This window comes from Tinamus guttatus, unplaced genomic scaffold (genome assembly GCF_059628265.1).
Source record: "Tinamus guttatus ecotype Peru unplaced genomic scaffold, ASM5962826v1 Tinamus_guttatus_pri_ptg000202l, whole genome shotgun sequence".
Lineage (NCBI taxonomy): Eukaryota > Metazoa > Chordata > Aves > Tinamiformes > Tinamidae > Tinamus > Tinamus guttatus.
This window is the reverse complement of record NW_028288736.1, coordinates 3,314,753-3,340,880: the sequence shown is the minus strand read 5'-3', so window position 1 is coordinate 3,340,880 and position 26,128 is coordinate 3,314,753. Positions and strand designations below refer to the sequence as shown.

The 26,128-nt window shown below is 36.5% G+C and overlaps 2 protein-coding genes across 2 annotated transcripts; one reads left to right on the top strand and one right to left on the bottom strand.

Moving 5' to 3' along the window:
* Positions 1-2,036: 2,036 nt before the first annotated feature.
* AIMP1 (aminoacyl tRNA synthetase complex interacting multifunctional protein 1) lies at positions 2,037-19,464 on the top strand. The gene is made up of 6 exons (XM_010222599.2): positions 2,037-2,170; positions 2,522-2,635; positions 4,732-4,890; positions 6,456-6,667; positions 9,897-10,065; positions 19,219-19,464. The coding sequence occupies exons 1-6, from the start codon at positions 2,062-2,064 to the stop codon at positions 19,383-19,385; spliced, it is 930 nt and encodes a 309-aa protein (XP_010220901.1). The 5' UTR covers positions 2,037-2,061; the 3' UTR covers positions 19,386-19,464.
* Positions 19,465-21,289: 1,825 nt separating this feature from the next.
* GIMD1 (GIMAP family P-loop NTPase domain containing 1) lies at positions 21,290-25,022 on the bottom strand. The gene is made up of 3 exons (XM_010222600.2): positions 25,001-25,022; positions 23,202-23,614; positions 21,290-21,636 (listed from the first exon to the last, which is right to left on the bottom strand). Exons 2-3 carry the CDS (start codon positions 23,589-23,591, stop codon positions 21,364-21,366), a joined length of 663 nt encoding a protein of 220 aa, XP_010220902.2. The 5' UTR covers positions 23,592-23,614; positions 25,001-25,022; the 3' UTR covers positions 21,290-21,363.
* Positions 25,023-26,128: the final 1,106 nt, after the last annotated feature.

Sequence of the window (26,128 nt, the reverse complement as noted above, 5' to 3'; positions counted from 1 at the left end):
GTGAAATGTACCAGTTCTCTTCACTTTGAAGTTTTAGTAGCTTTTTTGTTATTATTGGCAGTGTTTCCATTGCTAGTGTTGTGTTCCCCTGTGAGAATATGTAGCTTGCAAGAAATCTTATTGGTATGCAGACAGTAATACCCTAGGCTTTGTATTATGCTGTGTTGTGCCATAATCTTTCTGTGTTATTTCCATTTGATATCTAAATCAATAACTTACTGGACATTGTTTGCCTTTAAACCCTCTGTTTTATTACAGGCTTAAATAATAGATTCTGCTTGGTACATGTGAAAAATTGTGTGTTATTTATTTTCTCCTTCAAACAGATTACTTTGAATATTAAAATTACTTGCCTTGGAGAGAGGATTCTTTCCTCCTCTTGCAAGACTTTCTTTTGAAAAAAGTCTTTTGTGGATGACGTGGTGGGCTTGCTGGCTACAGTTCTTTTGCACCCTTGAGGAAAAAGATGCACCTAAAGCAGGCCCATGTTACTGGATTACAAAGAAGGCAAGATGTTTGTTCATTCCTCGCTCTTGGAGGAGGATATACCCTGTGCATCATCAGTCAGAGCAGTGATATCTGGCTTAGTGAATTTCATGTCCCTGTTATGGGTTCCTTGGTTATAGAAGAGGGAAAGAGATATAAGGCTCTGGAGAACTGAGTTTATTGGAGCTCAGATGCAAGTTGATGCCGAGAGCTCAGCCCCTGGAGCAAGTGTGACTGTGCTTGTTCTCCTTGTAGTTGTTTCCAACCAGTTCCGCCTTCAGTGTGGCTCAGCAGAGAGCACTAATATGTCACATCAGTGTCAAAATAATCTTGTGATAAAACAGGATGTTTTCTTGGCAACTTGATATGAGAAAAGGCGTTTTGGGACACTTGCACAGTTTAGGAGCCAAAGCATAGAATCAGATTACTGTTTTCGCTTACTCCTTCCCTTTGGTGCACTTGATGGGCAAATTCACAGGAATTACCTTGCTGTTACTAGTGAAGATCTTTAAGGCATATTCTCTGCCCACCTATAATGTCTTTTCTTCCTTGATTTACAGCTGTGCCAGCTTTTAATACAGATTCTCTTAACTTCTAGGTACTGGATAGGAGCATAAAAACATTCTCGCATATATGATTGACTACTATTTCATTATTGTCTCTCTAATATTTGAACAATTATGATTAGATGTAAATGTTGTAGAGAAGAAACTGAAACAAATTTGGTGGCTTTAAACAAGTAAGGGCACAGCTAGTTGCCAGAAGAGCAGAGAACCTCAGTAAAAGCAGCTGGACACCTTGAAAGAAGGCTAGGCAGCATTTACTTGTGCTATTGCCCTTTCTGCCTGCTTGGATTTTCTGCTGCTTGGACTTTTTACCTGGGTGCCTTTACCTTCCATATGAGTAAAATCAAAATGAGAGAAGGCATGTGAGCGCTGGAAAAACTGAAGCTGGAAATCTGTAATAATAGTTGCACTAGTCTGAGTTGAGGAAAGATACTGATGAGTTCTGTTCAAAAGTAAAACAGTGAAGTTTTGGTGTTTATGCACAGCTATAATCTATGAAGCGTTCTAAATCCATTTATTGGAGAAGTTTGGAAATTTTTATGAGATGCTTTTTTTCTGACTCTTAATAGAATTTTGGATACACTTCAAAAATTTTCAGATAGAGAACAGGATGCATTGTTCTCCAGTCTAACCTTTTATTTCCTTTTTTCCCCTATTTATTCACTGTACATCTTTGGACCTTTCTTTCTCAGAAGGTGTATTTTTGTCTGTGTTTCATGAAGTTAGAACATGTTTTCTGCAGCTGGGAAGAAAAGCAGCTTTTTTTTTTCTTTTTTCTAAAATACTTGAAAGCAGCTGTCAAACATCAGATTCTTTTTAACATTGCCTTTTATTTGGGCTTTGTGCTAGGAGGTGGGAGCCCAGCTTGTTCACTTAGCAAATCTTCTTGTTCAGCAACTGATTTTAGAACGATTTCAAATGGTAAGAGATAGTAATGTAGTTACATTAAGGAATCATTAATTTTAGACTCTCTTGTTTGTTTAGGTTTTTAGCCCATTTCTTGGTAAAGATGGCAACCAACAATGCAGTGTTGAACAGACTGGAGCAGAAAGGTGCAGAGGCAGATCAAGTTATTGAATACCTCAAGCAGCAAGTCGCTTTGCTCAAGGAGAAAGCTAGTAAGGAATTCTGCTTATTATGATAAACTTGCTAGCCAGATGGTTAACATTAAATGCTCATAGGAAAAAAATGAGAGCATAGACAACTTCATTGGTGCTGGCAGCCTTTTAAGTGTGTTTCAGGCTCTCTAAGATCAAGTTTGTGATAGTAGCACCTCTTCACTGTCTTGTGGTTTGGCTGGGCAGTGGGGTCAGTTTGATTCTAAAATATTTCTAACAATATACACCCTGAAAATTGGCACTTCTCGTGTTCACCATGTTTTCATTTTTTCTGAAAATGAATCCTCTGTCTAACAAATGATGAATACTATTTATTGCAGCATCTCATTTTTAATATACTGTCAACTCTAGTTTTGCAGGCTTCTCTCCGAGAAGAGAAGAAGCTCCGTGTAGAAAATGCTAAGCTGAAGAAAGAAATTGAAGGTCTGAAGCAGGAGCTGATTCAGGCAGAAATTCGAAATGGAGGTGGGAAGAGTCCTGTCCTTGCACAATATAGATCTGGTCATTTTGTTTATATTTTGTGATCTTTCATTTTTTGTTTTGTATGACTTGATAGCATCTCTTATAAAGTCTGGATTTCCTAGGTTCCATGCCTATGAAAAATCACCTAAGAGTTACTGCAAACATTTTAGTAAGCTGTAAGTGTGACAGGTGTATATGCCAAATCTTAATCAGACATGGAACTTGTTTTTGTGTGCTTTTGTACAGTGCCTTTCCTAATGAGCCCCAGATTTGATTGGTTCATGTGTGTTGATCCTCAGAAAATGCTGAGCAGTAAACACAAATCTCTATGGAAAAATCAATAGTTGAAAGTACAAATGGACAATGACTTATTAGAAAATCCATGACAATGTCATCATTGCAATGTTTGCACTCCTCTGTGTTGATCTGTTCAGCTCATACCATCATTATGTAATTCCATATTTCACATGAAAAAGATAAAAGCTGAAAATCCAACATGTTTTCCTTGGGATGGTTTCAAAGAAAGCTTCTTATACCCTCTAAAGCTATTATCATTTTTACTGGCATCATCAATGCAATAAACTAGCTAAGATGGTATTAAGTGCAAATGGATGCTGGCATTCAGATATGATGACTGTTTCACTGTTAAAAACTATATATTCATAATTACATTCATCCTTAAAGGGATCACTATTTTATAAATGCAGAGAATTAGCTTTCTTTTGGGTGTGAATAAATCTTTTGTGCACCAAACTTAAGTATTTGTTTCTACCTCTCCATTGTCTGTTCATCTGAAGTAATTTTTGATAGGTGTCAGATATTTCAGAGGTTCTGTTATACTTGAGAGAGAAGTTTAAATAAATGCATATTTTCCCAAAGGAGATTATTTTATATAGAAGAATAAGTATCTTTAAGTAATTTATGTATAATGGAGCAGAAATAGGTTTAGATGTTTTTGAAGTAAATTAGAGATTTTGGTTTTGACAGTGTCGAGCAGGTGAACATGGAAATCAGATAAATGCAGAACATCAGAAAGATCAAATTGAAAACCCAAGAAAAAAGATTTTTCAGAACTACCAGGCAAAATAGCAAGCAAGTGATTGTTAATAAAATGACTCAAGACTCAGGTATTTAGGGAGTAAATCTGATATCTCCTCTGGGTGAGAGGATCATAACTACCAGAAAGGTAATGCGGTAACATAGAGTTGTATTCTTTCTTTTGCTTATTTTTGCCATTCAGGCAGATCTTTTTGCAAAATCAATCGAATTGAATGCACAACTATGTGTTTAGGAGTAAAGAATGCCTAAGTATAAAAAGAATATAGAATGCTGTAAAAAACATGCAGAATGGAGCACTGTATAGTAGTAGCACTGGAAGGGTTTGGCACTCAGTTGGTAACAGTGATTTTACAGTACAATGCTGTGAGAAAAAGCACTAATGAGATTACTTGAAGCATAGAAAGTAGAAGGGAGTCAATTCCTTGGCTTTTTTCATGTTAGGTAGATACTGAGATGGTATCAAGAATTGTGTTAACCATTTAAAAAGAAATAAGAAGAAAATATGGAGACTGTGGGGAGGGGAGTTGATCAGAAGCAAGAGCTGGAGTGAACAGGGAGATAATTGCAGAATAGTTTACAGTATGGCAAGAGATAGTGGCGAGAAACTGAAGCCAGACCCAAAAACTGAAGCCAGACCCAAAAAAAAGAGGAGGAGGGGAAGGTAGAAAGCAGAGAAATGAGGAGTTCAAAAGCAAATATAATTATGTACCAGAATAAAAAGAGACTTTTTATTGCATTTTCTTATACTTAGCATTCTTTTACTTTAAACTTGTGTTTTAATTTTAATTAACATTTATCTAATTTATTTTTAAAAATTTTAACATAAATGAAAACATTTAAAAATGTTTTCAGCTTTTAAAAATGTCCTTAATTGATCAGAATAGTCATCTATCGACTGAGAGCTGATGTTTTGTGGTGTTGCTCTTTACCACTCAGTTGCAGTTGTTTATGTATTTTAAGTAAATCTTCTGTGCTTTGTACTTACAAAATCATATTTTTCCAAGTTCTAATACTTCTAATTTCTTTATTTTTAATTTTAGTAAAACAAATTGCAGTTCCTACTGATACAGCCATTTCTACAGCTTCATTTTCGGAAGATGTTTCACAGCCTGCAGCAGTCAAATCCTCTCCTGGTGCCAAAGATCAAATGAAGGGTGTAGATGAAGAAAAGAAAAAGAAGGAAAAAGCAGAAAAAAAAGGTACTTATGTTTTCTTAATTGTAGATGACAGTCACAGGGTTTAATTTATGAAACTGCCTTTACATCTGTCTGCAGACAGATTATAGACAAAATAGATTATAGACAATTATAGACAAAATAGGAAGAGTCATGTGCTATGTCTTTAAAATCTTGGAAGTACTTGAAGATAATGAAGGCCATCAGGTAATCTGTATCCTCTTAGAATGGATACTTGTCAGATTTGTTTTAATGTGGCTGAACTCCCTCTTTTTTTAAAAAAAAAAAAAAAAAAAGGTGTGTGGGGGGAACAGTGAGGGGTTTTTTGTGTGTGTGGTTTTGGTTTTGACTTTTTTTGCTATTTTTTTGTTTTTTGAGGCAGCTGGTTAGCTGCTGGTTGTTCTGAGCCCCAGTTGTGTTTTTGTTTTGTTTCTGCCATAGAAACAGTTCAAGCAAAAGCTCAGAAAAATGCTTTGTAAGAAGTACTAGCAAAACATACCACTAAAGAAGTGCAAAATTGGTTTTCTACATCCCATAAAGATGACTTTTTCTCCTTCCTTCCTGCAAAATTTCTAGAGACATTGACAAGATATATCCATGTCAGCACTGATGAGACTATGTGAATAGAAGGAATTACTGGGAAATGATGTAAATAGATTGCTTACTCTGGTTTGGCAACAGAGGGGGAGTATAGGGGGTTTATGTTTTCCAACACTTTTTGTTCTGTTTGTCTTTTTTTGGCTATTAAATCTCTGATTTAATGAATTTAACAAATGTTATTAAGAGAGGAAAACATAAGAATTTATGATATTTTCAGTAAAGTACATGTTCCTGTGTGGAACCAACTCTTACACTCGTTCTGTTATACAAATTATTATTATTTTCCTGTGAATTAATTTGTACAGTTTTTAAGAATGGGAATATTATGGTGATACAGCAGTGTAATTCTTTGATTTTTATAATGAGATGTGTGCAGGTTCATGACCTATTTGATCTTCAGTGTACTGTAACCTTGAGCCTCTAGTTCGGGTGCTCTTCAATTGTTGTATATCCCTGTTTTATGCCGTAGTTTATTACAAGTCAGTCATAAATCTTAATAATTCTTATGCATCATACATAAGTTGAAATATTTTTGAAGGCTATTTTTGTGTTAAAATATACTACCCACTATTACTATTAATTTTTTGAACATATGATTATTGACCTTGTATTAGAGTAATGGTAAATAAGTTGAATAGGCTGCTGTGTCCACTTTTTGCTCCCTAAAGACAGAAGTTTAGTAAATTGCAGCTAGTAAGTAAGCTTTCTTGGATGAAAAGTAACAGAATATACTCATTTTAAGTAATCACTTTATGCACATATCTTAACACCCTAGAGACTGTTATTCATTAAAGAAATTATGATTGTAATTTGTAAGGTAATTTTTTTCTGAAAAATAGTGATAGATTTGTTAACTCTGTATGGTTCCTAGATATCTTACACTGAATTTGCACTTTATTCTGAAATTGTAGCATTATCTTCCCTTGCAAGTAGTCATATACATGATTTTATGTTTTTGTTTATTTTTTGAACTAAACTTCTGTCATTAGCTGAAAAGAAGGAAAAGAAACAGCAGCAACCTGCTGGAAGTAGTGACGCAAAACCTGTGGATGTTTCTCGTCTGGATCTTCGTGTTGGCTGTATCATAACTGCAGAAAAGCATCCGGATGCAGACTCCCTCTATGTTGAGCAGGTGGATGTTGGTGAAGCAAGCCCAAGGACTGTTGTCAGTGGCTTAGTGAAACATGTTCCTCTGGATCAGGTATTAAAAAATAAATAAAAATAAAAATCCTGATAACCTTTCCCTTCCTGGTGTGTCTCTCTGACCTTCAGCTATTTATACTATGTGTTTTCATTCAGTTAAGGAGTTTTTACAGTCATGAAAACGAAAGCAAAGCTTTAAGTGGGAAACCATATGTATACAGTGACTTGTGCATGAGCAATGGTAAAATTCATGGCAATTCCTGTATGATTTAATGCACTTTCCTTTTAAAGAAAACAATTTTCCACTGCTTTTATAGCATTAAGACTACAAAATACAGCATCAAGTCTGTATTAAATACTAATTTGTTCCTTTTTGGGTAGGAAAAAGGTAGAAATAACTATGTAACAGAGTTTGATTTATGTATTATGTTTGTTGGCAAACTTTAGATCCAGACAAGTGCATAATTAATTGAGAAGGACTTTTGTTGTTGTTGGATTTGCAGCTTGCTCTGGTTTTAAAGCAATCTGTGTGTTGATTTTTAAATTTTATTTACTAGCCAACATATGCTGTCATAGTACTTCAATTTGACGTATAGGGAGATAGTTGGTAACTTGATTGGTGACTTCAAGGCTCACCTAAGGAAATGAACAATATAACACTTGTCCTTCAAGGATGAGCTCTTGGGTTTTTTCTCCTTGATAACCTTCTGGACTATCTCTTTCTGCTTTTTTTGTTTGTTTGCTGGATTGGTGGCTTTTTTTCCTTTCTTTTCTTTCTTTTTTCACCATGCTTTCCTCTTCATTCTACCAATGTGCTGAGAAAATTTGCTGACTTACTACTTTATTCTGAACCTGACATACCCGTGTATCCACCCATAGAAATCAGTTGTGGTTCTGCAAAACTGCAAAAAGTCTTGGTTATTGTAGTTTCTCAGCAGTCTAGTTGTCAATTTTGAAGTTCCTGAATTTCTGTAGCAAAAGAATTTGATCTTTAGAAGACCAGCTGGAGTCATTATTATTTCAAATAGATAACATTCGGATTTCCTTTGTTTACTCTCAGCTCATTTAATGTAGCAAGTACCTCTTAATATGCGAAAGCCCTGTCGGGTCCCTTGAGGCACAGGCTTGCTGTTATGTGTTACTCTTAAGTATAGATGTTTGCCCTGCTGTTTTTAGCGAGGACTTTCCTTACTGCAAGATGAGACATATGCACAAGGAAACATATAATATGCAAGGAAAACTATCTGTGTCCCCTTCAGCTGCCTTTCAGTATTGGAAATTCAAGGGAGGCAGTGAGGAGGATGGTGCTGGCCTCTTTTCCCTGGTGGCCACCGACAGAACTAGAGGAAACGTCCAGAAACTGAAGCATCAAAAGTTCCACAGGAACTTAAGGAAAAATTTCTTAACAGTGAGGGTGACAGAGCACTGGAACAGGCTGCCCAGAGAGGTTGTGGAGTCTCCTTCTCTGGAGATCTTCAAAACCCGCTTGGACGCAGTCCTGTGCCACGTGCTCTAGGTGACCCTGCGTGTGCAGGGGGGTTGGACTAGATGATCTCTAGAGGTCCCTTCCAACCTTAAGCATTCTGAGATTCTATTGCTCTCTATTTGTAATGGAAGTTTTCTTGAACAGGGAAAGGGAATTGCTTTTCTTATTTTTCCTCCGCTTAATCTTATCTGTGAGTAAACATTCCAATTTACACTGCTTATGAAAAACTAGAATATCATTTTTGTGCCTCTAACTTATAGGTTTATAGATGGAGGTCATGGATGTCACTGCAATCTTTTTTCTCTCTACAAAGGGACCTGTTATTTGTCTGAACATGGTTTAAAACTTGAGCTGTTTGAAGCACAATAATATTTTTTAGTAAAAACAAGTTATAGTTTTTATTTTAAAAGGTTTGTAGCATTTCTTTTCCGTTAAATTAATACACATAATTTAGGAATAGAGCAGTTAGTCAAAAGTATTTTAAGATAAATTAATTTAAAGGTCAAGCATTTAAGATAATTCCTGGTAAAAATGATGATTATAATATATATTTGAAACATTGATGAATATTTCTTAATTCTGCAATGAATAACTTCTCATACAGAAATCTTATGCTGCATTATCATTGAAGAATGGTTCAACTTCTATGTGTGTTTTTTTACTTTTTGTTCTCTGGTATTAACTTGATGGTCCTGACTCTTGCAGTTTATGTATTAATGTGATCTGCTTTTCTCAGTTGTAAAATCTGAAATATAAAAGTAATCTTTCCAAAGCCAAGTTTTTTCCAGTTAGTATTATTAGTGTTGAACTAACAACTAAGAGTGTTGAAATTTATGTTTGTGAGATCAAGCATATTTTCAGGCTATTGTTTTACATTAACTGCTTAGTTTGAGATTTTGTATTTTGTTTTTATGATGTTTTACTTGGAAAATGTACAGTATTCAGAATACTTAGTCATATGAGTTTTAATAAATATTAGTCATGCAGTTTTGCTTAAAGTTATAGCTTACTCTGCAAAGATTGAAGTGTATAAATATTTATGAATGTTTGTATATGTTAGGAGTATCGGAAATAAGACATTCTCTGTCTTGTGGGACAATCTGGGTTTAATTTCTTAGTTCAAAATGTGGTTTGTTTTCTAGTCTAATAAGTTGCTGTGTCCTCTAACAACGTGTGGTTTCTCTGGTTTACCATTGCCATTTTACTAATGCACAGCAACAGGGAAAAAAACCTGTCTTCACAGTTTGGTACTAACAAATTGTTGTGCACAAATTGTACAGCCATTTTCAGTGTATTAAAAAATTCCAACCATTTGGGCTAAATTAAAAGATATGAAGATAACTTCTGTTTAATCTGTAATCTAAATCACCTGTATATTTTCAGTATGCAGAACTTATTAAACAAGAAGATAGTATTGCTTGTGGAGAGTTTGTTTTTGTTTCATTTTTTTCATGGAATTTTGTTTGCTAGTTGCGCAACATTGAGAGTGGCCTGTTCTAAAGGTGGAACATGGGTGAAATGCTGGAAGCTTCTGTTTGAAGTGCACATTTTATATTGTTCTGATAAGCTTGTCACATTTCACTCTATATTCCACTTGGAATATTTTTTGAACAACTCTCAAACGACTTAAATATTAATTGCTGCTAGCATGCAAACATTAAAATTTTATTTTTATTGCTGTATACTTCTTTAATGGATGTTAAGATGCCTCTTTGTCATTCTCCTGCTGTAGTGAGTAATTACAGTCCCTGAAAGTATGCAGAGTACAAGTACTTATGTCCTTCTGTTTTCTTTCCCCAAGATGCAGAAGAGGATGGCGATACTACTCTGTAACTTGAAGCCTGCCAAGATGAGAGGAGTAGTATCTCAAGCAATGGTGATGTGTGCCAGCTCTCCTGAAAAAGTGGAAATTCTGGCTCCCCCACCAGGGGCGGTACCTGGGGAAAGAATCACTTTTGAAGGTTTTCCTGGTAAGCCATAGGTATTTGGGAAGTGGGGAAATTGCAAGGAACAGCTGACCTTTGCCAAAGTGTCTTCAGTGTTCATGCAGATTACAGTATTTTAAAGCTAGATGGGTTTTTGTTTGATGGAGGTTTTTTTATATTGGTAATAGTAATCTTTTTTAATTAGTGCTGGCTTTTTGTAAATAAAGCATTGAAAGTGTCTCTGAGGCAAAAGTTGAAAGATATGGGGAAATAACTATAATTCTAAAAGTTAAATAGTGCTTTCATATAAAATTACCCACTTAAAGCATAAGTATGAAGAAGTATTTCTGCTTTGCAAATATATGAGCAAACATATTTGCTCTCACAAGTCAAAATAAGCAGGTGTAAGACAGAAAGATCAACTGTTTTGCCTGGTGTCTCAGTGTAAGTGAGAAAGTAATCAAATCCTGATTCCAGGTCCTTCCCCTTAAATAAACATGTCAAAAATTGAGCTCGGATTTTTTTTTTTTTTTTTTTTTTTTTTTTTTGGTGGAGGATGGTGTTGTGAGAGAGGGGCATTTCCTATTTGAGAGGAACAGAGGATATTCAAATACCAGTTATTTTTTGGGAAAAAAAATTGTGCTTGACAAAGTTTTTGGAGTTTTTTTCTGTTCAAAAACAACAACAACAACAACAAAGTATTAAAGCTTGTTTTTCAGAATATAAATAAGAAAATAACCAAATCTCAACTTCATCATGAGATGATTTTTCTCCATTTATCCCTCCCCTTCTCTCCACTCCTTGCCTCATCCTGTCTATTAAGTCTGAATTTGTGACTGCACCCAGTTAAGTCAAATAAGCATCATGGAAATGAAAACTTCCCCCTTGCCCCAGAGGATGTGTTGTTATTCTGACAGTGAATGAGAAATGTCCAGATTCAGCTTCTACACTCCAGTTGTTCTTTTTTGGCTCCGTCAGCAAAGTTGCTGGTTTATTATCTCTGTCAAGGTTTCAAGTTATACTAAACCAAGAGGGCCTATAACTAACATTTTTTGCCATATTGAGAGGAAGGAATTGTATGTATGCTTTGCCTATAACACATAGATATTTCTGTTTTCTACACAGAGAATCATTCCAATCTTTTTAAGCTATTGTGCCTTTGATGCTTTCCAGCTGTATGGAATATTCTAATTTATTAACCACTTGACAAGCTGAATGCTTCTTAAACACACCTTTCCTATAAATACTTTTCAGGATTGAAAATCACATACCCATAAAAATAATTCACTTGGTATATCGTTAAGGAAGGAACATTCTGGACCAGTGCTTTTAAAATGGGAGGGAAGCTCATCACACAGTGATTTAGGGCTGTGATTGAAAGCAGTCTTGTGTTTGAGAAGGAACTTAGTCTTGCAGCATTTTTCATTTTCCATTTTCTGAATTTAAACTACACCAGGTTTGCTAGTTTAGATGCAGAAATGGTCAGATGGATGCATATTGCATGCAGCAAATTGGCTGTAGAGCAGCAATAATCAATCATAACTTTTAATAGGCTATCACCTATCTACAAATAAAGTTAGATTCTGTCAGGTGTGTGCTTTGTAGCATGCAGTAATACATCGATATTACTTTTTGTCATTGAATAAATGGGTGTGCGAATGTATCAGCCTTTTGATTTATTCCTGTAAAATACATCCTGCTGCTAGATAAGCCCTGCAAAATAAGCAACTAGCCAACCTAGTGTATGGATTTTTATTATTTTTTTTTCTTTGCCTAAGACATACCATTACTGCAAATTCATATCTCAAAAAATAACTTCTTATATATGGCATTTAAAAACATGAGAATTTATAGTATTCCTATTCAGCTGTGTTATTGAGCCTATCTGTTCTTACATATGAGGACTAATGAGGCATGCTTTATTTAAAAAAATAAAATAAAATAAATTCTCTCTGGTTAGAGTTCCAAAAAGCTTTTACTAGAAAAATAGTTTATAGCAACATTTGTTTTAAAATTATTCCCAGGTGTTAAGGTATACTGATACTCTGTAGAATTTTTTTTATTCTAGAAAGATGTAGAATAAGCTAAATGTGGTGTAAAAGCTTTTCTCTTCACTCAAGAACCAAACTTCTGGCCTCCAGCCTGCGATATTAAGGTTTTGTACACTTTACAGCAATTTCCTTCTGATAGGGAGCCAAAGACATTCATGGAGCTTTGATAAGTGCCAAATGAAGGCTTTTACAACCCATTTGAAAAGTGCGTACATCCAGTGCTATAAATTGTAGTCTGGCAGCTGTTTCCTTATGTTGGAGAAATAGCTGTTTAGATGGATTGGTAGGTATGATACTAAAGCTAATCATTGCCTTTGGAACATATGCCTTGTACTTAACAGTGCAAAGCAGAGCAGCTGAAAACACTTGTATTTAAAAGGTACTACTTTGCGTCCTCAACAGTTACTCATTGGCAGAAATAGTTGCTTTGTAATGAGCCACATATAAGTGGGAATTAAAATCATGCTTATAATAGTAATAGGTTGGACGGATTTTTAAGAATGACTCACGTGCCAGGGCTCATATAGGATCCAAATGAAATACCTATGCATGTTATTTCAGTAGGTTCATCCTTTTTTGTTTAGACAGGGAACTTCTATAAAAGTACCTGAGAGCCAAGCAAGCAAAGGTCTCCAATGTGATAGGCATTAAAATTAGATGTTAGTTTCTGTCCCCAAAAGTTTGTTCTAGATATACAATGGAAACGTAACATGAGGAATGCATGGGTACATGAGGGTACAGGCTCAAAAGTGTTATGAGGAACGTGAAAGGAGTAGAGGAGGGATGATTGTGATGGTTTTGGTTTGCAAAAAGTTTTAGCTCTTCCGTGTTTGATTAAATTGAATGGAGTCTGTTCACCAAATTTCTTTCTGCACTTTTTGTGAGGTTTTAGGGCAAGAGGAATGACAGAGTTGGAGGGAAGAGAGCCTTAGGTATGCCATTCAGGCTCCTGATGGTCATATAGCCAAAGGAGGTGTTGCAAACCTCAGCAACAACTTGAAAAGGAAAAAAAAAAAAAACACCATTTTTTCCTTCTCTGCCCCAAAATATAAATTGCCCATCTCTGTTCAATAAATAAAAACAAATCATTGAAAATAGACATTTGAGCAGCTCTGTAGAGCAGAGAGACACTTCATGCACAGTCTGTCTAAAATGCTGCTAGATTGATTCAGTAGGATTTGGCATTCATCTGCTTAAATGAGAGCCTGATGGAGTCGTGCAGTCTCTCTTCCCGTTATTGATAATGGCTGTGTTTAAATGGTTGAGATAGCTCATAACTGCATGTAGCCATTTTAGTGGATTTGTTGTTAATGAGCTGTTGGTTAAGGCCTAATTTCTTGGAGACATTGGATCATCTAAATAAAGTAGGCTTGAAGAGAATTTATATGCTGTTTTGCTTAAATGCGTTCGTAGAATACTGACAGGCTTGTTAAATATTACTAGATTTCACTGCATAAGGACTGTAGGATTTATGACTTTTTCCCTCAAATTTGTAAGACTGATTATAGATTGACTATATGAGACTGTTAACAGGTACTATACACTCTACTAGGATGAGTGCTGGGATTAGCATTTGTAGTTCCTGCCTAACAGTATAATGACTGTCTTAATAAAAATAGTTAAATAAGATTTAGAATTTTATTTTATTTTTTAAGATTTGTAGTTTTATTACCTTGGGATGAGTACAAAATAGGGCAGGGGAAAAAAAGCACCACGTTAGTGGATTGAGACTATGAAATCGGACTGATATGTATTCTACTTTTGCAGGTTGCCTTTAGAAACTAAAATATTGACCCTGTTCATTGTAAGAGTGTTCTGTTAATGAGGAAAAACCTAGGAGACTAAAAACCAAGTTCCTTTTAGTTTTAGTGGGATGTCGTGTCTTCCATATGGCTTTTATGCATTAAAGTCTTGTACACTTATCTGCTGCCTCCTTAGAGATAGTCTGGCATGCTGATACCGTCATCAAGTATGTGGAATCTGCAATATTTCAGATGTCATTTAATCATAATGCTTAATTATAAACATATATATTTGATATATTTATTTTTTAGAGCAGTTTTAAACCATAAACATCCAGTTTGAGTCATTGAAATTAAAATAGAAAGGACAGCTGAGTCTAATTTGAATTTGAAATATGAAAGCCCATGGAGCAATAGGAGCAGCACCAGGAGCAGCAACAGCAACAATAAAGCTGCTCTAAAACACACACAGCTGCTTAAAGTCAAGCAGCCTGGACCCAAGTTATTTTTAAGCTTATGCTCTTCCATTATATAAAATATTCAGGAGATATAGGCTAACTTTCTTTATTGTTCATTTTACTTAAAGACAACTTAGGCTTTCATGCTTCAAACTAAATGGGGTTTTTATTCCAGGAGAAACTTGAGTTTTCGCAGAACCATCCTCAGTATTTTAGAGGGTAAAGGATGTGAATACTATTGCCTTTTCCCCTCCCTTTTTTAATGTCATTGTCCTTGGGAAAACTACGTTGTATGATAGCAAAGATCTGCTTTATGCTGTAATACATGAAGCTTCAAGACAGTGGTGACTTTTTTTTTCTATTAAAAACTTTATGAAATGTATATCTAGAGTCAGTGGGAATCTGTGGGAGACCCTTTGTAAGTCTGATGTTGCCGTAAAATTCTTTGTTCTGTACTTTACCTTCCCACACCACAGTTGCCTTAAGACAGCAATCTTTGGGATTTTCATGGCTTACTGTGAAATCTTCCTTCTGGTAGCAGTACAATTTGATGCTTTGATAAAATTCTTCCTTGCCAAAAATACCACAGGAAACACAAATTTGCTGCACAGGTTGTCTGATTAAGTCTAAAAAATTCTGGCATTTCAGTTAATAACTAGCTCTAAAATATAAATGATGCCGAACCTGAAATGCAGTTGGTGTTTATATGGCAGGCTTCTTTTTAATTAAAGCTTTGGTGTATGATCTTTTTTGTTTGTTTCTCCTTTTAATAAGGATAAGCTAGTATATTTTGTCTTGAGATACTTTACTGATTAAGATACTTTAATGATTGTCATATGTTCTGTTGAGATAGACTCTTTCTTAAGTTATGGAGCTGTTACTAGATAGAAAGATTTCTTATTATGAGAGCTTTTCTGTCATATTTAAACTGGTAGGCCAAATGACATTTTAACAAAATTAGGGGCCTTTCGTTTTTATTTATTTTTTTAAGTAAAAAGAGTGGAGTAGTGCATTAAACCACTACAAGTTTTATTTTTTATTTATTTATAGATACTCTTCTAAAGAATATTTTCTGGAAGAAAGGAATGCGATGAGGGGAAGACAAAAGAAAATGCACAGCTTAGAGCTCTGGTAGTATTTAATGTTGGTGCCTATGCTAATCTAATACGAGCTCACCACAGATCCCAAGGGAGCTTGATGTGGAATTTCAGAGAAACTTATTAACATCCAGAACATGTTTTTTATAATAGAAGTCAGGTTTTGGTCTTTAAAAGCCCCAGTGATTTTTTTTTTTTTCTACATTTGGGAGTGAGGAGGAAATACACAATGGATCGTTCAAAATTCCATTTAATCATTTGATTAGTCTGTATGTATTCACTTAAGTCTGTCTCTGTTCATGAACTTTAGTATTAAAAAGATTCTTATTTTTGTGAAAATGCCCAATTAGCTCTGAGTGTTTAGGTTAATAGTAGTAGTGTTTTTCTACTAAATCTTAAGTAGGCGCCCTGGTGAAATGACTGCATTATTGAATCTTGCTCTGGCAAGGCTAGCCTCTGTCACAGAGGTGTTTGGTCTGCTGCCTGTTGTTTCTTTTTGTTCATTTGTTTGGTTGGGTTTTTTGTGCTGTTACAGGTAGGTACAGAGGCTAAAGACCCAGCTGCAGGCTGAAGTAGCTTGTTTTTGCAAGTGTTGAGAACGTGAATGGACTGAATCACTGAAAATGCTGAAAGAAGAAAAAATAGCAGTCCTGTGACTCTAACCTGCCTTGTTAATCGGCATGTTGGTGATCCAATCAATGCAACAAACAATAAGAAATTTTAACCAGCTATTAGAAAGACCAGTCTCAAAACCCCTGTTGCCTTCAGTATTTCAGCCTGTGTCACTGAGAGGATTAAGTAGTGGAAGATGGGAGTATTTGGCATTTTGCTGTCTGGAACTGTGTCTGTTTCCTTTAGGAACTTAGAGCTTCTTTGAGAAAATCTCAGGGAGGATCTATTTCTATCATATAAACTTAATTTCTCCTACACCTTGGGATTTGTTTTTTGATTCTTATGTTTTTCTGAAGCTTAAGATTTCAGCCGTATTGGCAGAATGGGGCCAAAGTGGCTCACCTAGTGAGTAAAAATATTCTGTTGATATTCTGTATCATCAGTGAAATAGAATGGGGATCCCTTTTAGGATTCAAATGTGTCCTAATTATATTTTAAAAAAGCAATTTTTTTTTATTTTTCCTATTACACACAAAGAGTTAAAAGTACTTGGCTGCATTATGATGAAGTAAGCTTGTTTAATGAAATTTTGTTTTATTTTAAGAGGATCTGTATTTTATTAGAATTTAGAAATGAAATTCACTTGACCTTGAAAATGAAAATAAATGGCACAGTGAATTCACTGTCTTGCTTTATCTAGATTATGTTGTCAGGCACTATAAATCTTAAGAGCAAGAGTTCTTTTAGGTTTTTTTTTTGGTTCTTGTAGTTAAAATTTCATGCTCATTAAAAAAATATTTTGATTGAAATACTCCACTGTTACGAACAATTTGTTAACAGTATATCAGGGCTTTAGTAGAAGAAATCTAAGTTTTGTGGTCATTAAAGATGCTTAAATAGCCAGATTTCCTAATGTAGTTAGGATCTTGTTGCTTCTGGAGGATAGATAACATACCACAGTGTGCACATGAGAACTGGGGACTGAGGCCAAAAGTACAAGTTGGCCTCTAATAGGGTTTTAGAACTTGTCTGTAGATTATTTGAGAAGTAGCAGAACAGTGTTGAAATTTAGGACTGAAATTGTATGTCACCACCATAACACTGGACTATTCTTGTGTAATTTCCATATTTCTCAGCTGTAAGAGTACCTGCTGTAATTTGCTTAATGCAAATTATTTCTGAAATGTCATTAATTTCTAAAATAAGGATTTGGACAAATCTGTATCTCTGGGAGTAATGTGCTGTCTAATCATGTTGCAGCTTGGAGTGGGTCAGGAACGCCAGACAGCAACTTCATAGAAGCTGGAACTGACTTTTTTTATTAGCTTACATGCAGTACATTTATATGATTCTAGCAGTTAGTGATGTAATTACACAGGCTCCTAATTGGTAGACAATGATCTAAGACCCTTACAGCCCTCCTTACTTGTTTAGCTCATCCTTTTAGTTCAACAGCTCTTTTATTCCCTCTGACCTTGGTCTACTTCCTTATCTCCTAGTTCGCAGTCCCTTTGTGCTTTCACTGAAACCTGAAAGCCCGGATTGAGCAGGCCTGCTGGGCAGCCATGTCCACGGCTCTCTAACCATTCCTCTATATAATCAATTCTCAGAGATTCTTTTGGTCTTAAATCTTGTAATCTAAAAACTAACACTGGTTTGATTTCTTACTGACCGTTGTCTCCAGGCATGTGGAGGACAAGAAGGTGCTCAAGAGCAGTCAGCATGGATTCAGCAAGGGGAAATCATGCTTTGACTAACCTGATAGCCTTCTATGATGGAATGACCAGCTGGATAGATGAGGGGAGAGCAGTGGAAGTGGTTCATCTCGACGTCACCAAGGCTTTTGACACCGTCCCTCACAGCATCCTTCTGGGCAAGCTCCGGAAGTGGGGGATAGATGAGTGGACAGTGAAGTGGATTAGGAATTGGCTGGATCGCAGAGCTCAGAGGGTGGTGATCAGTGGTGCAGAGTCTAGTTGGAGGCCTGTAGCTAGCAGTGTCCCCCAGGGGTCAGTCCTCGGTCCAGTCCTGTTCAATTTATTCATCAATGACCTGGATGAAGGCACAGAGTGCTCCCTCAGCAAGTTTGCTGATGATACCAAACTGGGAGGAGTAGCCGATACCCCAGAGGGCTGCGCTGCCATCCAGAGGGACCTGGACAGACTGGATAACTGGGCAGTGAAAAACCTCCTGAAATTCAACAAGGCCAAGTGCAAGGTCCTGCACCTGGGGAGGAATAACCCCAGACACCAGTACAGGCTGGGGACTGACCTTCTGGAGAGCAGCTCTGCAGAGAGGGACCTGAGTGTCATGGTGGACGACAAGTTGACCATGAGGCAGCAGTGTGCCCTCGTGGCCAAAAAGGCCAATGGGATCCTGGGGTGCGTTAAGAAGAGCATCTCTAGCAGGTCAAGGGAGGTGATCCTGCCCCTCTACTCAGCCCTGCTGAGGCCACATCTGGAGTACTGTGTCCAGTTCTGGGCTCCACAGTACAAGAGGGATGTGGAGCTGCTGGAGAGAGTCCAGCGCAGGGCCGCAAGGATGATCAGGGGCCTGGAACATCTGCCCTATGAGGAGAGGCTGAGGGAGCTGGGCCTGTTCAACCTGGATAAGAGAAGGCTGAGAGGGGATCTAATCAGTGTCTAAGTACCTCAAGGGAGGCAGTGAGGAGGCTGGTGCTGGCCTCTTTTCAGTGGTGGCCACAGACAGAACTAGAGGAAATGGCTAGAAACTGAAACACCAGAAGTTCCACAGGAACTTAAGGAAAAAATTCTTCACAGTGAGGGTGCCAGAACACTGGAACAGGCTGCCCAGAGAGGTTGTGAAGTCTCTTTCCCTGGAGATCTTCAAACCCCGCTTGGACGCAGTCCTGTGCCACGTGCTCTAGGTGACCCTGTGTGTGCAGGGGAGTTAGAGGAGATGACCTCTAGAGGTTCCTTCCAACCTTAAGAATTCTGTGATTTTATGATTCTTTGACAGATTTTGTGGTCTGTTAACTGCTTACAACCCTTTCTTCTCCTGAAATATCATTCTTTAGAGAGAGGATCAAGAGACATTTCATAGTTTTATAATACTGTTTTCACTTACAGTAAGAAATTTTTACTTTGAGACTTGCAGTTTATCTTCCCTGTCAGAGTTAACATGTGCTGATACTGTGTACTGTCATAGACATGTACCCTTAGCTCTCGTCCTGTCTTCTGTATTGTGTGCTAATGGGTTATTTTCTGTTTTCCAACAGGAGATCCAGAGAAGGAGCTTAATCCCAAGAAGAAGATTTGGGAGCAGATCCAACCAGACCTTCATACCAATGACCAGTGTATTGCTACGTACAAAGGAGTTCCATTTGAAGTCAAAGGGAAAGGAGTCTGCCGTGCAGAGACCATGGCAAACAGTGGAATTAAATAAATCTTTATGAGAAACTTTCAGATGTTGAAATGGAAAGTAATACAAGCACAATAAAGACATGACTATATTATCTCCCAAATGCATGGCTAATTCCTTTTATTTATTTTTTTGGTTGATTCCTTTCAGAGATGCTAAATGTGTAATGCCTGCAGGATTTTCACACCTTACTCATTACCTGTGCTTACTGTCCTGAGGTTAAGTGTTATCAACAGTCATGAACTATTTAGTGTTTAAGATTTGATTGCCTAGGCTCGTTCGTAGTAGAACTAGAGGATGCATGAGGCAGGCAAGCGTATTCTCTGGGCAGCTAAAAGATACAAAGGTTCTACTAAGCAAAACTATCTCAGGAAGGAAAACTTTTTGCCATGTTCCTTAATTGTTGCACCTCTGGAACAGAAGTTAGCAAGTCATCTTTACTATTCTTGTCAGCTTTGTATAGTTTGACTCACCTTTTCCCAAGCACTTTTCAGATATTATGATAAACCTTTGCAACTCTGTTTCAGACTGTATTGTCTGAATAGTCTTCAGTCTTCACTAATATGATGATTGAAGTGTAGGGTGCTTTATGCTATAAGTTATGCAAATGGGCATACTTTCACATTTCCACAGTTAGTGTTACAATTTAAATAAAATCAAGGCTGTCAGTTTTCTAATGTAGTTCTTGGGTCTCACCTTTTCTACCTTGAAGTGATCATCTTTCCTTTTAAATGACAGTAATACTAATAGGTAGTGAATATAGAGAATAGATTGCCAAACAGTGGTTTTTTTTTTTAAAAAAAATGAAAAAGAGAAAAGAAAAAAAGCATTTGTCAATGCCAAAAATAAAGACAAAATGATTTTACTTTTAATTTTTATAAGCAGTATTTTATACAAGAGATACTGTAGAGTGAAAGAGATAGATGCTTCAGTTTTTAGTTTAAATAAATCTATAATAAACTAGTACAAGTCATCATAATTGGTATTATTTTCAGATTACCTTTTCTAATTCCTGGCTCTAAATTTGAAAAGAACCATTTAAAATCAGTTTGCAATAAGCCTTTTAAGTAACTATTTGGAGATAGTTCATATGCTTTAGAATCTAATGTTTAGCTGTCTGCTGTCTAACCACTGACACAATAGCAATTTTCTAACCACTGGAATGAAATAAATTGATTTCCTAGTCTCACTGATTTTTTTTTTTCAGGCTTTGAACTTTATCCAGTAAGCTGAAGAGAAAACAAAATGACGTTGTTATAGTATCAAAAGAAACAGGGATAAAAGATAAGAATCCTTTTTTTGGAACGAGTTTTTTGTGTGCCTGTATGTTTAACTATGCTATTTTTTTTCATACATCTGGGAGTAAGCAGTAGTAATTAGTTTTCAAATGTGCCAAATAATATTAAGCACATGGGAGCTATTGTAGCTGCCTTGTAACCTGCATATTCAATAATGTTTTATTAAACAAAATTCTTGAAGCTTAAACTCTCAATTCTAATTAATTTTGAATCAAGGTAGAGAAATATTTTTACCTAACTGCTATCTTTTGGAAAGATCTTTACAAACTCTGGCCTTCAGAGAAACATCTGCTTAAAAGTTTGCAGAATTGAGCACTATATTAAGAGGCTTGCTTTCCCCTTACAGTACCACAGTCCCGTCATCATATCATATATGTGTATATTTGACTTTTTTTTTTGCAGATCTGTGTTTCGAATGGACTGCAATATACAAGCTGCTGTACTGCAAAGTCTTGTTTGTGACTCGCACATTAGGAGCATGATTTAGAGCACTTCCTTGATCTGATGTTTGTAGTTGAAGCTAGGATTCAGGATGCAGCAGTGCAAGGTACTCTATGAAAGGTAGTTAGTTTGAAAGACAGATTTCTGTCTGTTAGAAGATGAAAATAGTATGGGTATGGAGTGTAATGATTGCTGACTTGAAAGGGTTTGTTTCTATTAAATGTTATGTACAATAAAAAACAGGTAAATGAGTACCTGAAAACTTATCCCTTTGTGTGTTTAAGTAGAAGCCGTTGATAATCATTTTTTCTTATAAAATCCAAGAGCTTTCTTAAGATTGTAGCCCTTTCCTCTTTAATTATACTCTTCTGGTTGTCTAGGAAAATGTATTTGTGCTGTACTGAGCTCAAAAGTGACAACACGGTACTTGAGGCACTGTGCAAATAAGTATCATCACTGAATCCAGCTTCTTCTGCCTTGTCTCCATGAGTAAGTACAACTACGGTGAAATCCTTCCATGTGGGACCCAGAAGTTCCTGTAATGAAAAACAAATCTTAAATACTTATCTTTTCTTGTCTGTCTTCCCTGCTCCCACCTCATATACTTATGTATAAAGAGTGTGTTCTGGTCTTGGCAGCAGTCCAGTTCGTGCTATCTGAGTTGCTGAAATTTCTGGGGTTTTTGACCTTCCAAGATGTTGATAATGGAAATAAGTGGTCATATTGAGCAGGCAGTTCTCCTTTCTTTTCATACAGAGGGTTTTTTGATATAAAAACAAGATCTACATAAAAAAAAAGATTGCTGTATACTTGAGTTATACTTTTTTTAAGGGATTTCAAATAATTTAAATGAGTAGTTTTTACACTTACATTTCTACACTTCTTTGTCCAACTTTTGGGAGAAAATTTTTTTAAAGTTCAGTGTGTGATGAAAAAGTGAATCATGAATTTGTAGGGAGCACCACTCTGCAATCTAGCTGTATCCCATAAAACTGTAGTTGTTTTTGTTAATTAAGTAAAGATACAAATCAGCTGCATCAGAAAAGAGGTTTAGTTTATCAACAGAGCCAAGAGGAGGAAAGGAAGAATAGCCCATATTTCAAAACTTCTTTTTATGATTGTACTTTGCTATTTGTAGCAGGTGATAAGATTTAATGGACCAGGAAGTCTTTTCTAGTCTTACAGGTTTTTAGAAAGTTCATTCCTATAACACACAGATATACCATGTTGAGTATAATGTGCAGACTTGGGGAATAATGAAGGAAACTGTTTCTTTTTTAATCATGTCAGTTAGTCTGGTTTGTCTGATTAGATAGATGAACTGAATAATGTCTTTTTGCTTCTGTTTCAAAGTAGTGTATTCATGGAAATGATAAAATTCTGTGTGAGAAGTACTGCAAAGTCAATCCATTTTGTGTGTCTTTATCCTACTTACCTTATCCTCTTCTAAAAATATTTTGGGATAGAATTTCTAAATATTTGTTTTCAGTCAATTATGCTACAAATTTTCCCTAGTCAAAGAAAACTTATGATAACTTTCTAGTTATTTTCTCCATAACAGATGCAGCGGTAGTGACAGTGCAGGACAGAGTGCTGATTAACTAAACCCTTGTCCCAGTCGTAATCTTCTGCATGATTTTGGAGCCGTCGTTCTCTGCTTTGGTCAGTATTCTTTCCTATGCAAAGTATAGGAGAGTGAGGCAACTTGAGTTTTATTTCAAATAGCACGTCTCAGCAGAGCTAGACTTGCCATGATAAACCTTCAAATGCAGCTCCTGAGAGAAAAGTTTGTTTTAATAGGTAAATTAGATTTCTGAATTTCTTTGTGCTGAGTCCAAGTACAATAAATGCTAGTTCTTAACCTCTCTATTCTCAGAGTTAGTCTAAGTGTAGCTATGACATGCAGGGTTAGGGTTCTGAATGGAATATGTTTTGACCTCTGACTCGGAAAGCGTTCCAATTTTCAGATGTACTTCTCTATTTTGCTTTTGCAGTTAACTCTTCCATAGAGGAACAAGTAAAGCAGTTAGTCATCTTCTGTTTTTACCTGAAGACAAAAGAGTTGCAGTTATGGCTAAGACATCTCTTTGTTTGTTGTTACCTGGATGAACTGAGTTGTCTGATCATTGTCATCAGGACACAGAGGCATGTCAGCCCGCAGGACCAGGAGAGCTAGATGTAGACCTTCTCTGAATTGTTGAGCCATGGCTCTTCTCACTTCGTCTTGTACCTGCTCTTTGCTGAGACTGCTGTGGGGGTAGCTTGGAGTGTCGAGTATTTGAACACGGAGAGCTACCTCACAGCCGTTCCTTCGTATAATCCCCAAAATGCGGCTGCTGCGTCCCAGGCTGCAGCAAGTAGTCACAGAGCTTGGGGAGAGATGACTTTTGAAGTCGTAGCTGCCGAGCAGTGTGTTTCCAGCAGCACTTTTACCAGTCTGAGTTCTTCCAAGCATAAGAAGGTTGATGGTCATGTCACTGGTCTCTGCCATTTTGTATGCTTTTATCCACCAACCTGTCATTAAGTGAAGAACAAATAACATGAGCTGTTTCAGCTAGCAACTTTGAAGAATATATATACACAAGAATAGGCCAATTCAGTGTTTGAGTGACTTCTCCTGCCTGAAATGTTTAAGGAGGGCATAGCGTGGATAAATGGTTCACACAACATACGCTTTGTCTAATCCAAGGACAGACCTTCATCTGGTGTTCTCCAGCCTACTCTTTAGGAGTAGTGAGATGCCACAGAAGGTGTCAGAGCTATGAGACTGTAGTCTAATAGACTGATTAGCATAGCATCCACACTATAAGAACTTGGGGAAAAAAAATCAGATAAAGCAAGAGTTTGAGGAACAGGTAAAGCAAATATGTACTAAGGAGATGTAACAAATCAGAGAAAGAGGAGCTGAGAAATAGTTGATTAAAAGAGCATTGGCACGCAGGGAGTAACTGTAAAGGACGAAAATCAGGATGAAGAGAGTGGTGAAAAATGTATGCTTTAATGAAACAACCCCATTTCAAGAAGAAAATCTTCACTCGTTGAAAAAAAAGCAGTGGAAAAAGCTTATTTTGTACAAAGCACTTTTTCCACAACAGAGAACGACCTAGAGTATGTCTGTCTTCAGCTGCAAATACAAACTTGAAATAGACAATGATCCAATAGGTTTTCTGCTGCCAGTAGCTAGAGGAAGTTTATTTTAATGAAACCAGATGACCTGAAATAGCCAATGCTCCAGATTGTAATCCCAGTTCAAATCGAGACTCTGGGACATATTTACAATCTTTTTAACTGCTATGACATACCTAGTGTCAAAGAAAAGCACAGAGGTGGATGGAGAGATGTGCGAGTATTATTTCCAATTATAACTAGAAGTAAATCCTCTCATTCTTTTTCATCTTTTTTTTTTTCTTTTTTTTTTTGGTAATCTAGTGTCTTGAAGGAATTTTGCTGCACATTAATGTCTAGCAGAAGTATTAGTCATTTAATTTCAGAGATTTTTGAAATGGAAGCTCATACTGGAGGACATGCAGTTGATTTTAAGTTATCAGTGATCCCAGAAACTTTGAAAATATTATTTAAACTATTATATTTATGTATCTTTACAGGGATTATATATAATTTTAGAATTATCCTGGGATTGTCTTTATTTATGTTCTTACACATGCAGTTCAGGATATCTCCCACATATTAAATCCATGCCTAAATGAATGTGTTGAAGTAATTTCAGTAAGATGCCAAACAGGAAAGAGTTACTTAGTTAACATATTTTGGTTACAACAATATTGAACTCTGCGCGTGATGATTTTACATACAGAATTCACAATGCAGAGAGCAAGACTATTACAATAATCAATTCCACATAATATGAATACCAGTGTATTCCCTCTAACAAAATGGTACCTTATTGAAGTGGATGTCTTCAGTAACTTGTTGGTCCAGATGTGCTTTGTATTCAGTCTCTGTAACATAATAACATGATTTTAGATGGACACGCAGTCAGGTATTCCATTTTTAATTCTGTAGTGCTTTTTTATCATGAAGGGATTTTCTCCCCTTTTTTTTTTTTCTTCATGCAGCCTAGACTTAAATCCTTAGATGAATTTCATATGCCATCAATTTACCTTATTCTGCCTTAAATTCTTCTTTTCTCTGGACCTCATTCATACACAATTTGTCCTGAATAATAAAAGTTCATACATGAACTTTGAAACCAGTAGTGGCAACGTACCACAGTGAGACTGTTACGCACACATTAGTCTGGTTAATCTATTACTGATAGATCCTAATCCAATTGGATATGCTTGGTCAGTAATTGAACTGTCTATTAATTTTTTGCTAGTTATCTGCAAATAGTACAAGGGCTCTTTTGCAGTCACTTTAGAGATTGTGTGACGTGTGAGCACTTTACTAGCAGTTTAATATGAGAGTTTAACACGAGACTGAAGGTAGTGAGATTGTTTTCAGTGCTGCATGTTCCTGAATGTTTGTCTGTGTATGCATGTGACAGTGCATATGCACTTAAAGTGCTTGTGACATTTTCAAAACCTGATTTAAACCTAATTCGGGTGTAAAGATCTGAAAACATTAGTGGATTAAAATGCAGAAGATAATTGTGAATTGGCAAAAAACGCTGCAAGTTTGCACCCCTGCCAGTTCTTATGCCGGCTGTTAGCTAGATAGCCACGATCCTTCCTGTTAGCATGACTGTTGAGATGCTGCCTCTTGGACTGTAAATGCCAGGTGGGTGGATGTTTGCTCTGTGGGAGTTAAGATATATCTGTCATTGGGGGAAGCACAAGAAGCTGGTATGTGTGCCCTCTGTGCTGAGGAGTAAAGAGAAGGGCGTCTGCTGGAGTCCAGGGGCATTGCCATCCAAAACGTGCTTGTGAGTTTACTGCGGTGCCAGGGCTGCCTCTGCTCTTTGCAGTAATGGAGTGAGATTTAGTTTTTCCAAAAGCTTCTCCTTTCCCACTGCGGTGCCACAAGCAGAGGCAGTGTTTTGCCAGAGGACAGGAGCCAAAGATGACA